General features: G+C 36.6%; 1 protein-coding gene across 1 annotated transcript in view; it reads right to left on the minus strand.

The window, feature by feature from the left end:
• RYR2 (ryanodine receptor 2 (cardiac)) overlaps positions 1 to 13471 on the minus strand; it is a 620934-nt gene that overhangs the window by 172888 nt on the left and 434575 nt on the right. Inside the window, 4 exon segments of the mRNA XM_011976391.1 lie at positions 267 to 382; positions 910 to 1033; positions 5709 to 5784; positions 7094 to 7171. Coding sequence (XP_011831781.1) covers positions 267 to 382; positions 910 to 1033; positions 5709 to 5784; positions 7094 to 7171 — 394 coding nt within the window.

The following is a 13471-nucleotide window of genomic DNA, read 5'->3' on the forward strand; positions in this document are numbered from 1 at the left end:
TATCTTTCAAAGTGAAAAAAATGAATGCCAATAAACATTATAAGGAGAATAACTTAGATGTTAGATTTTTAAAACTTCACAGACTTTACCGACTCCCCAAGAACTTGTTGATCCACTGACTGTTGAACTCTACTTAGTAGTAGGATGAATAGATGGGTTGACACCATCACAAATAGCTCAGCAGCCAGTGTTGTTCTATATCCTGATGTTGTAAACATTAAGAACAACAAACATTGGACTATTAGCAATGGGACTATGGCACCTACCAAACTCCAGGATATACTGATGGGCTTCATCCACATAGCGAATGAGTTGTTGGAGGAAACTGTAGGCAAATCGTTTCTCAATAGAAGGCGTGTCCAGTTCCAGGTCCTTAAATCCTCTGGAACAGCAAAAATGAAATAGGGAAAGCAATTTGTACAAAGCCTCTTAGAAGGTAAAATTGTGTGTGTGTGTGTGTGTGTGTGTGTATGCACCTATCCATACATGTTTATACATAAGTTTATATATACATATAAATTTTGAAGTTTATCTAATGTTATTGTAGGTCAAGGAAAAAGTAAGATTTAACCTATAAAGAATATTTTGCATATGATATAAAGCTTCAGTGAGTAACTCTCTTATTATGCAACAAAATGTTGCATTTACAAAAACAGAGTGTGATTTTTTGCCTGGGGATTTTGCCTAAATGATGGGTAGTGATTTAATATATGTAGCAAAAGGAACTCAGTTATGTAGTACACAGCTAGGGGTGTAAATGTTTCTGATGTGTGTATTTTGAACATATTAAACAGTACCTCAAAGGTGTAAACAGATCATTGAATTCATTTTCAGCTTTAAATATGATGGGGATATTTAAATATTCATCCTCATGAAAAGAGTGTGTAATTAGGGCATGTGTACTTTTACCTGGATACAGCATATCCATTGATCTGCAAGAACTTGAGGATGTCCTGTGCTTTTTCTCTATCCTTGGCTTTCTCTTTGGCTGTCAGTGTATCATAGGGCACCAGCAGAGGGTGGTTACCTCCTCCTAAGAGTATGTCAGGACAAGAACACAGCATAGTAATTTGAAAATAATCTGAGATGAGACACAGATATATAACTGGACCACACTATAAAACTTTTCATATCCTTTAATAATACACAGAGCATATAAGACTCTTCTGCCTCTATTGCCTTTAATGTTTCAATTAATTCAGAAAAACTACTCAAAGAAAGGCTGTGCATATGCCTTCTAAGAGGCAGTTAAAACACGAACATGCATGCATTTGTAATACTGAGTGACAATAATATCTGCATTCGCCAACGAGAGAGAAGCAGCTGTATTCTCTTCTCTGTTCAAAGCAATTCTGAATGTGGAGAGTGGAAATAAATGCTAAATCATACTTAGCAGGATTTAGAAAAGTTATAAAGCATGTTTCAGGGGTTATGCTTCATTTGCTGCCCCACAGAGAGAAGAGTAAAAGTCTTAAACATGGAATTTTTATTATATCTCTCAGATCAGAGAGTACTTCGTAGTCACATTATTTATAAATATACAAAACCACATATAGATGTGCTACATTAAAAGTGGATCACTCTTAAGTGTCTAATACTTGACTTTGAGACCTGGGGGCAAGTACATTTTAGCAAGAATCTAGATTTCTAATATACTTATCCTGATAATACTTACTAAAGTAGTCTTTCTTTCAGATTTAAAAATTCTAGAAAATATGTAAATTTAAAAAAAACTAATACAGAGAAAAACCTTTCTAAAAATTATAAATTATGTAAAAATGTTGGCTAAAATTTTGCAAAAATTATAAAAATATTTAAAAATGCACTGTTAATTTCAGATGTAAAGCTCTGGTACAAAGAATGCTATTAAAACAGCAGCAAACTGAATAGCATGGTATGCCTCACATTTAACATTCGTAAAACATACATGGTAATAGATATTGTGTGGGAGGCTGAGCTACCCTGAAATACAACTGCTAAGGAAATTCCAGGAAGAATAATTGAGAATAAATATTGTCTGAATTATAACAACATATAGCCTATGAAATCAGTTTCCAATACAGTTTAGCCAGGAGCTACTGCAGCAATGACAAATGCTGAATTTGCCCTACACAATAAATAAGCAAGCAAAGGAAGAAATGTCTGCTTCCCCAGTGCTGGCTTTGACTGAGAGTGCCATCTGCAGACATGCAATCGCCCACTGAACTTTAATACCATTAGGTGACACTGTGCTATCATACATGCAAGGCGGTGGTCCAGAACTACAGAGCTAACAAATACTAACCACGCTAAGGAATTCAGGTACTTCACAGCATATTAACAATATCAAGCACAATACAGCTGTTAGAAGACAACGACAACAAACACTCGTGAACAGCAAGAGGATATAGAATTTGTTACTAAGTTTAGTAGAAACCAAATTTGACTTTTGTCTTAATCAAAGATGTAATTTAACAGGACACTTTATAAGGATACTATAATTAATAACAATTTATTCTATATTCTCAAATAGCTACAAGAGCAGATTTTGAATGCTCCCAACACAAAGAAATATAAATGTTTGAGGTGATGGATATGCTAATTACCCTGAATTGAACATTACACGTTGTATACATTATGCAAATATCACACTGTATGTCATATAGACAATTATGTATCGGTTAAAAATAAAAGCAAAAATCTTTTTAAAATCAAGCATCGAATTCCATCACCCTAGTTTAATCAACCATCACCTAGTTCGAACTCCATTACTGCATTTAGTCCTAGAGAATGCTATTAATTTGGCAACTTAATTTGTAATCAGTGATTTGGGGGGGCACATACCAATAAGTTATTGTGGGGGAGGTGGGGAGAGAAAGAGAGAGACGCAGAAAGAGGTCTATAATTAAAAAATCCTAAGAACGCAAAGTACCCACTAAGTCGGTAACTCTTCTCACCCTATTCGACCTCCACTGAACTAGAAGGTGAAGGGATTTGAAAGCCTGACAGGTGACTGAAATCTACATCCTCTCTGTGCCTCTAACTAGCAGTGTGACCATGGACATTTACCTTGCACTTCCACCCTCATTTTTTCCATTTATGATATGGGTGTAGACATCTTGTGCTGAAGGAAACCAGCTCCTTGGAGAGGCAAATGAATGAGCAATAATTCCGAGGATATTACCGCACATACTAGCATGGACTCATGAACCCATTCATACTACAGGGTGAACAAACACTTGACACCAGTGAACTGTCTGTGGCTTAACAACAGATGACCATGGTACAAGATACTTGAAGTGCCAGTGGGAAAATAACATTTTTTCACTAATTTGGGAGCGCCACTCATACTTTTTGGACTTACACTCCTTTATTTCTATTAACTCCTTATGGCATCTGATTTTCCCTCAGACTTTTCGAGATTCCAAAAGAGCACTGAAGATCAGATGACTAAGACAAGCAAAAGAAGCATTTTTCTCCTGATTTTCCTAAAGCAGATTCATCTTCTCTGCACAGATGCAGGGATGATAAAAGAGAAGAGAATGGGTGAAAGCAAAACTGGGCAGCTTTGGCCCTGATTCTTTCAGTGTTTTTGACTTCTCATTTCTATTTCTCTCTCTCTCTCTCTCTCTCTCACACACACACACACACACACACACACACACACACACACACACCCAGACACCAAGACATCGGGTGGTGACAGATTCCTCCCACCTACTCTTATCGGCAGTGGGAGTAGAGCTGGCAGGATGCAACTGCCTACAACTGTTGGCTATAAGGATCCTCCTCACTATTAATGTCCCCGAGTGAGAAAACAACTTTGAAAAAAAGACACATGTAGTTTCTGCTCCGAAACTGGCCACAGTCTGTAACCTATCTCCTATTCCCAAGACTCACTTCTCTGGTTTGCTAACCTCCATAACCTAAAAGCCAGGATCCAGGATTGCATATTTCAACCCCTTTCCCACTGGTCTGCCATTCTGGTTTTAAACAAGTTCCTTTTCTAAAATGAAATCCATATGTGCAGTAAGAGAATTAAAGACAGCGAGGACTCATTTCCCCTACCTCGCCACTTAGTCTGCTGCAACTAGGTTAGTTGCCCAACTACAGATTATACATTTGAGCCAATACAAGTTGTATGCAGAAGTATGGATGTGCCATCTACTAGTGGCATGACTTAAAGAAAACATCAATCTGGCTCAGAAATTTAAATAATGATGATTTTCTATCATGCTTATTTAGAAAAGCATATAGGTTGTGTATATCTAATCTGAAAATCTGAAATCCAAATGTCCCAAAATCAGAAACTTTTTGAGTGTCTACATGATGCTCAAAGGAAACACTTATTGGAGCATTTAAAATTTTGGGTTTTGGATTTGGGATGCTGAACCCATGTATTTAATGCAAATATTTAAAAAATCTGAAAAAATCTCAACTTTCAAACAGTTTTGGTTCCAAACATTTTGGATAAGGGATAATCAACTTGTAATAAAATAGCTGCTTATTATTTTTAATTTTGACTCTACTACAGTGACTGAAACATAGTTTAAAAAAAGGAACAGATACTTTTTCATGTAATCCGCTCATGTAACAAGCAGTGATTTTGTTTATCAGTTATGTGGGCAATGCCCTGTCAAGAATTTCACAAAACAAAACTCTATGACTCATTTTCCATCCATCCATTCACCCATGCACCCATGAGCCAAACAATGAATTAATCATTCATTTAACAAACATTTATGGGGCGGTTTTAGAATACAGGCATATTATCCTTGAGCAGCATTTTGAAACAGGCAATTTAAAAATGTGAAATCTTCTCTTTTCCTCTCTGTGACTAACCCTAATTTGTGTTACTCTGTTTCCTAGTGCTTGGTGCCAGGTACCATCCTTCCATATCACAGTTTTACTTTTCACCATGAAACATCCCCACTTTCAAAATCTTCTCCCCTTCTACATTTTTACCTAGTCAAATAAACAAAAAGTAGAAGATTTATTGGCACCTGTAACTATACAATAAGGATTACAAAAGAAATAAATGTTGTGGCCCTGACCTTGAAAATAATATATTCCTATTGGGGGAAAGAAAACCATATAGGAAGTCATTAACGACAGCACATACGCGCGCACACACACACACCCCCCCTACATTATGAACAATATGTGTACAGACTAATGGCAAATAAATAACGTTGAAAGATATCATCAGTGTAGCATACATTAAATTGAAGAAAATATTTATGCAAATACATTTTAAAAGACTTGAGAAATACCTAAGAGAACATTAGGTCATTTAGCATTTGAATAAAAAAAACGGGAAAAGTGCAAGCAAAAGCATGTAAGAGACAGTAACATAGCTGGACTAGACGAAAGAGGCTGAGACGGGAAATAAAAAGGGGTGAAATAGGAGATATTTAAGTTGGGGAAGAGAGTCAGGGAGGGAAGTCTAAGTCATTCATAGAACAAATCAGATATCAGGATGAGAAGTATAGAAATCTATAAGCTAAAATGGGTAAAAGAAAGCTGCCAAAATTCTGAAACACAAGAAAATATACACTAGCCACTAGGAAATTACAGCATTTCCACCTTCAATCTGTTACAGGCACATTTAAACCATTCTAATTTTAAAAAGTTATAATAAGCTCTTGTGCTAAAAAGACTACTTCATCTATATATTCAAGTGATTGAACTCTGATTGTTTTTTAATACACGTTTTTAGAAAATATTACCTTTGGACTCCAACTCCATTTTCTTTTTCTTTGCCCATATATTATGGTAGTTTTCAGCCATCATTTCTGCCATAGCCTTAAAACAAAAATATTTATTACTTCAATAAGTAAAAAAGGGTAACATTGCTTTCTAATACATAATATTAGATGCCTTAAAGGAATAACTAATACAGTATTAGTGCTACGATACATTTAAAAGATAATCACACACCCTTCTTTAGAATCTGAATCCCAGTGAACTGTAAGGATTTGCAATATGACACAGTAACTAAACAGCAGATGAGAATGGTCATTGTTATTCATAATGTTTGAAGACATTGATTCAATAATGAAACCAAAATAGCTATGGACTTCAGAAAAAAATTTTTATTTACAAGTTCTTGTTTTAATTTCCAAAGTCTTAAAAATGACCTAAACCTTATTCAACTTGAATGTGGAGAATGTTAGATGGACAATCAAAGATCTGATTTCTAAATCAATCTCTGTCCAAACTAGGTGAGAGATCTTAGACTAGCCAAGTTAATCTTTCTGTGACCTTTTGGGTTTTGATTAAGATTACCTCTAAGATTCTTTTTACATCTGATTTTCAAGTTTACTGTGTCATTTTAAGACGTTCATATGGGAGCAATAACAAATGGCAAACAAAACAATTTAACAATATGTAAATTTTATATTTTCGTCCTTATTTCTCTTGGAACAAGACAGTTACCAGCAATGCTAATATGTTATTTGAACACCAAATTGACCTATTAACTTTATGTCTCAAGGCAATAAATTTTATCTTACTTTCAAATCTGCTATTTCAAAGTAGGTTCCTTGGTAACAAAAAAGAACAGATGAGACTGTGTATGGAGCAATAAGGATTGCAAATGCAATCAATTTCTCAGGAAAAACTTTAAAGAAAGTGCCCCTTGCGCAGAGCATTATTAACCATTTACTCTCTTCTCACACACAACTATTTAACATTGAGATTTTTAAATGGCTATTATCTTTAAGGAAAATATGTTATGTGGCTGAAACACCCTAGAAAAGTTGTATCAACTTTTTTTTTTTTTTTTTCCTTTGGGAGGGAGTCTCACTCTATCACTCAGGCTGGAGTGCAGTGGTGCAATCTCGGCTCACTGCAACCTCCGCTTCCCAGGTCCAAGTGATTCTCCTGCCTCAGCCTCCCAAGTAGCTGGGACTATAGGTGTGCGCCACCACACCCAGCTATCAATTTTGATAGTACTAAAAAATTAGAGTATATAATCTATAAATTCCATGGATCCATTATAGGATCACCACATTCAAATAAACCATGCTATGAAATATATGCAGGAAAGTATTATGTTATGCTTCTTAAAAATTAAATTTCGAGACTAGTTTTAAAAGTTGATAGTACTTACATGCAGGTCTCTAGATAGCGTAACATTGCTCATGTCAATGGCCCGGGGACTGTAACCATGGGCAGCGTCTACAGAAACCTAGATCATTTGTGTGAAAAAATAGTGCCTCATTAAACACCTTGTGAGGAGAGATTTAAATTATACTTTAAAAATATAACACAAACTTCCAAACATAGTGTTTCCTCAGATAAAACTGGCAAGTTTCTTTACAAAATGATGTTGTAAACACATCTCGCACATTAACATTATATTTGGGTGTCTGAAAACGATTTTTGATTGACAATCCTGAAAATTAACTATCAGAATTTAACATATTGTGCCATGAATCCAAAATGTTGAAACATTATCTTATGCAGGGGACCGTTACATTTTTGAGTTTCTTACAAATCCAAAATGGCTGCAATGAAATTTACTCTTCCTCAAGCAAGCGAGAGTTAATCAAAGATGTCAATATTTACAAATGTCTTCATGAGTCAAATGTCAGAATAAAGTATAACTAACTTTTAAATTATAATAGTATATCATATGGTATTCAATAATGCACTTGGAAATCCTCGAGGAAGAGACCTCTTTAATTTCTGAATTAAAGCTTTTGAAAAATGAAATATATCTCTTCATCAATTTTAAGGAAGTTTCACTACCATCCTGGGCACTTACCTCCTTCCACCCAATGGCATATTATGTGAAAGTGTACCACAGAAATGAGCTCTGGTTCCTGCTTACAAATCTAAAACTATACCGTGATATATTTCATAATTCTGTATATTCTCTTATTAAAAATGCATAAACAAAAAACAAACTAAAAACAAAATGAAAATATAGCTCATTATCATGCTTGTAAAATAAAAGTGAGTGTAACATATGCTATAATTAATAACAGGCTCATGAGTGATACTTAACTTTCGGGTCAGTTTTAACGGCACCCTGGCTTCTGTGCTTTCACCATGAGGACACTGTTCAAACCTTGTTTAAAGGAGGCAAACACCATGCTGGAATAAATCCAGCCTTTTCTGTACCTCACTTCTGTTTTCTGAGCATCACTTCCCTTTTTGTCTATAAACGTTATCCGGCCACATGGCAGTCCCGGACTCTCACTGAACCTGTCCTGGTTCCAGGGACTGCCACTGGTTCTTTGCTCAGTTAAACTCTGTTAAATTTAATTTGTCTGAACTTTTTCTTTTTTTTTCTTTTTTTTTTTTGAGACAGAGTCTCGCTCTGTGGCCCAGGCTGGAGTGCAGTGGCCGGATCTCAGCTCACTGCAAGCTCCGCCTCCCAGGTTCACGCCATTCTCCTGCCTCAGCCTCCCGAGTAGCTGGGACTACAGGCGCCCGCCACCTCGCCTGGCTAGTTTTTTGTATTTTTTTAGTAGAGACAGGGTTTCACTGTGTTAGCCAGGATGGTCTCGATCTCCTGACCTTGTGATCCGCCCGTCTCGGCCTCCCAAAGTGGAACTTTTTCTTTTAATATGTTAAATAGACCACCTGCTTCAAAGGCTGGTATGAAATGAGGTAATGGATTTAAAACCCGCAGCAAAGTGCCTGACACAAAAGAATGGATCAGGGATTTTAGTAAATGGCTATTCTCACTGCTAGTATACTATCATTACCACCACCAGTAATGTAACTACCATCAACACCATAGTTCCCATACAGTTGTAGTGAGGAGCGGGTGAACGTATTTGGGAGTCATAATTTTGCCTACCACAACATACAAAATCAAAGTCATTATTCTCTGCTTGCTGTCCCCAGCACTCCTATGGTCTTTACTTCACCTAACATGGCTATCAACTTGGGGACACAAGCTAGAATCCAGGGAATCATCTCAGATTATTCCCCTTCACCATCATGTCAATGTCCCCACCCAAATCTCATCTTGAATTGTAGCCCCCATAATTCCATCATGTTGTGGGGGGTACCCAGTGGGAGATAACTGAATCATGGGGGTACTTTCCCCCATACTGTTGTCATGGTAGGAAATAAGTCCCACAAGATCTGGTGGGTTTATAAGGGGAGACCCCGTTCACTTGGCTCCTCATTCTTCTCTTGTCTGCTGCCATGTGAGATGTGCCTTTCACCTCCCACCATGATTGTGTGGCCTCTCCAACCACGTGGAACTGTGAGTCAATTAAACCTCCTCCTTTGTAAATTGCCCAGTTTCAGGTGTGTCCTTATCAGCAGCGTAAAAACAGACTAATATACTCCCCTTCGTCTATTATCATGTATCAGCCACAAAATTCTGTCTACCTCAAAAATATCCCCGGGACATACCACGGTGTTCTGTTTCCACTGTCTTTGCTCTAATTCAGACACAACATTTTTTGGTTTTTGTTGTTTTTCCGGGATGTCTACAACATCCCCCTAAGGAGTCTATCTTTCTGCCTTCAGTCTCATCCTTCTCTAACTCATTCTCCATTTTGTTGTCAGAATTACATTTCCAAACTATTTATTTTTTTCTTCCCTAAGCAATGTCTTCTCCACTGTACAGCAAAAATATGTGGGCACGGGCTGGGCTTTATTAATATTTCCAGTATCTGACACATACCCTCTCTCATTAATGTTAAGATTATAAAATGATTCCCAATCTCACAGATATTAAAACAGGGCAAGTGTACGTCTTAAAACTGATGACAAATTATATTAGACTTTCTGCAAATTTTATTGATAGCAATAACTCTATAACTCTGTTTGTTCCTAAAATAGATTTCCCACTATTTAATCTCCCCTTAAACCACTTTCCTTATATAACTGAAATTTACAAGTTTTTCACTTTAAGTTCTTGAGGCCAGTTTTAATAATGTAGGTAAATATTTGCTTATTTAGGGACAGATTCTTTTTATGCTTTTAATTGCCTGTTTTTCTTCTTCAGATACACAGAAATCAGAAGACTGGCCAAGTCTTGCACAATTTCAGGTTCCCTGGACTATGCACCATCTTGGAGCCAGGGGGTTTAACATTCATAATAATCTTATTAGCATTAACAGCAGCAGTAGCAACTACCAGGTGTGTGGTCATCGGGACACACAGATTATCTCATTTTATCTTCAGAACAACTCTGAACAGTAGGTATCACTTTTATCATTTTAAAATGAGAGAAAAGAGGCTCAAGAGAAATTAAATAATTTTAAAAGTCATAAACTGTATTATGTAGATAGCAAACAGCAGCATCAAATTTTGAAAGTGATTCTAACACCAAAGCACTTATCCAGGTCCTTAAGATGGTCCCCAGTGTCCTATAGGACCTGGCCCCTGAGACCACTGTACCCTCATGTTACTCACTGGATTCCAGCCTCACTCACTTCCTTATCTCCCACATACTCCCACCTTAGCACATGTGCAATGTTTGGGACATTCTTCCTCCAAATCTGTGTAACTCCCTCAACTCTTTCAGGTTTTTATTCAATTCACCTTCTGATGAAATCTACCTGAAAGATCCATATTAAAATTGCAACTCACCTCCAAACACCTTCCAAATCTCCCTGTTGCACTCCCAATTTGCCTTTCTATGCTGTTTTCTTTTTTCATGATATTTGTCACACTCTATCATAGCATAGCTAGAACTTGTTTTTCTGAAGACAGAGTCTCTCTTACACTGTTACCTAGGCTGAAGTGAAGTGGCACAAACACAGTTCACCGCAGCCTCAACCTCCTGGCTTTATTCAATCCTCCCACCTCAGCCTCCTGAGTAGTTGGGATTACAGGTGTGTGCCGTGCAACCACACCTGACTAGTTTTTCTATTTTTTGTAGAGATGTTGTTTCACCATATTACCCAGGCTGCTTTCAAACTCCTGGGCTCAAGCAATCCCCCTGCCTTAGCCTCCCATAGTGCTGGGATTGCAGGCATGAGCCACCATGCCTGGCCTTTCTATCCATTGTTTATTTCCTCCATTAGAATGTAAGCTCCTGGACAGCAGAGATTTTAGTCCATTTTGTCACTGATCTAGCTGAGAAGCTTAGGACAATGCAGCATACATAATGGGTGCTCAATAAATATCTGCTGAAGGAATGAATGCATCATCCCTCTATCCTATCCTGTATTTTAGTTCTAGATAAGTAACACGTTCCAAAAGTTTCATTCTAATCTCCCTTCCCCTTCCAGGGTATAAGCTTATTTTTTCATTTGTTTTAAATAGTTTTTATCCTACATTTGTAGTACTGAAAAATGGATATGAGGTAAGGCATTGGAATTTGGGAGTAAACAAGTAATTGTTGAAAACCTGTGGGATATGCCTGAGATTGTCAGAAATGTTCTTTGCTGTTGACTTTAGTATCCCTACTAAGGAGGGGGTCAAAATCCACCCAGTTAACCCCTCTCCAATCAACTTCTTGTAACTTTTATCAGCCCTTATATACTCTATTGTATATTCCGTCGAGTTGATACTGGTCTTATTCATACCCTTATGTTTGTCTTACATGTGCAAATTCTAAAGCCCTAAGTGGGCGGTAGATTTTCTGAAATCAGGATTCGTGTCTTCCTCTGGTATTTATGGCAAACAAAGGACATTCATCAGGTTATTGATCCACATAAAGATAATAAGGCTGAAAATTATGGCTCACCCATATTGAAATATATGCCAGTTATTCTTTTAAGTGATTAATAAGCATTATAACGAGAACACTCAAAACATTCTTTCAAAGCAGAGACTCATACCAGCTTCATTTTAAAGATGAGAAAACTGCAGCATACAGAGGTTAACCAGTTTACCCAAGCTCACATAACTAGCTAGGTACTCAGGGGTGAGACCAGAATGTCAACCCAGGCTGTCTGTGCCAGATACTGCCATTAACCATGGGCCACCTGTACGTCCCTGAGGGAGTGCTGAGCCCCAGTAAAAAGAAAAAAAAAAAGCTGGTGCATTCAGGGTCGGAATCACATCTACACATGATCTTCACTCATCCATTTACATTCCTTATATAAAATGATGCTATAAAGTGTTCCTTTAGTCAGAAGAGTTTATACATGATAGAAAATTGCTTTATAATCACATAAGAAATCAGTAACAGAAAAAAGACAAAGAAGTTTAACAAGATGATAGTTGAAAAACAAAAAGCTATAAGGCAAGTAGTGAAGAAATGACAATCTATGTTAATATTTGAAATAATATGGGTTTATGCTTAAAGAACCTTTGGGCGAAAATAATGGCAAGAGTTATACATAGATTTGTGGCCTTCGGTGTATATTGCTCCCCATTTCTGAGGCTGACAGAACTATTCTTTCTTTCTTACCTACAGGCCAAAGTGCTACAAACACAAATATACTTTTTCATTTACCACTAATGAAATGCCCTCAATAAATGCTCTCAACAGAAATACTGACATAACAATAGTAACAATAAGAGTTCACATTTAATGAGGCAAACAGAGATCAAATACCCAAATGTACATTTTTAGAAAGCAGCACTACTAGGATTTAAGCCCAAGTGGTGAAATTCCATAGCCCTTCCTCTTACCTTACAAACTGTGCCTCTGGCACAAGCATCACCTAATATTTTGAAATCACATTCGAGATTTAAGAATAAATTTCAAAAATCACATGTCACTGTAAAAATCACTAAGACACGAGAGATGGTTCCACGGGTTAATAGGATCTATTAAGGGCTTACTATTAGAACAAAAAGGAGAAAGGGAAAGAGGGGTGATATAAAGTATACATGATTTTAAATTAGAGTACATAATTTTTGCTATTAAGAGCAGTGGAAGAATCTCCCTTATTTTTCATGAAGCTTAAAGTCATCTGCATTTGCAGTAATTTCTTATTTCTTATCTGCCTTACAGAATAATTTTTAAAAATCATCCCTTTCTCTACACTGTGTAGTGCCTTGTACATACCACTAGTCTCACCCTTTCTGTACCATGTTGTAGTAGATTTAACTTGACCTTATCTAACACTATTTTATGATTTTTAGGATTACAATTGTCTTGCTGTCTTTGTATTCTCATTGCCTAGTACGGATTTTGTGCTCAGCATTTGTTGAAACAGATTAAAATAAAAGCTATTTTACTTAGAAAAGCGTAAAGAAACAAAAAATAGATAAAACACACTTTTATAGTTTCCATCCATATATGATACATCCCAAAGACAATTTAATGTAAAATATGCCCAAATCTGAACTCAATTTATTTAAAAGTATATTTCATCCCTTGTAAGTTGGATTCCTAGGTATCTTATTCTCTTTGAAGCTATTGTGAATGGGAGTTCATTCATGATTTGGCTCTTGAAAGTGGGATTACTAGGTATTTTATTCTCTTTGAAGCTATTGTGAATGGGAGTTCATTCATGATTTGACTCTCTGTTTGTCTGTTACTGGTGTATAAGAATGCTTGTGATTTTTGCACATTGATTTTGTATCCTGAGACTTTGCTGAAGTTGCTTATCAGCTT

The sequence above is a fragment of the Mandrillus leucophaeus genome, unplaced genomic scaffold (assembly GCF_000951045.1).
Source record: "Mandrillus leucophaeus isolate KB7577 unplaced genomic scaffold, Mleu.le_1.0 Scaffold165, whole genome shotgun sequence".
NCBI classification, from domain to species: domain Eukaryota; kingdom Metazoa; phylum Chordata; class Mammalia; order Primates; family Cercopithecidae; genus Mandrillus; species Mandrillus leucophaeus.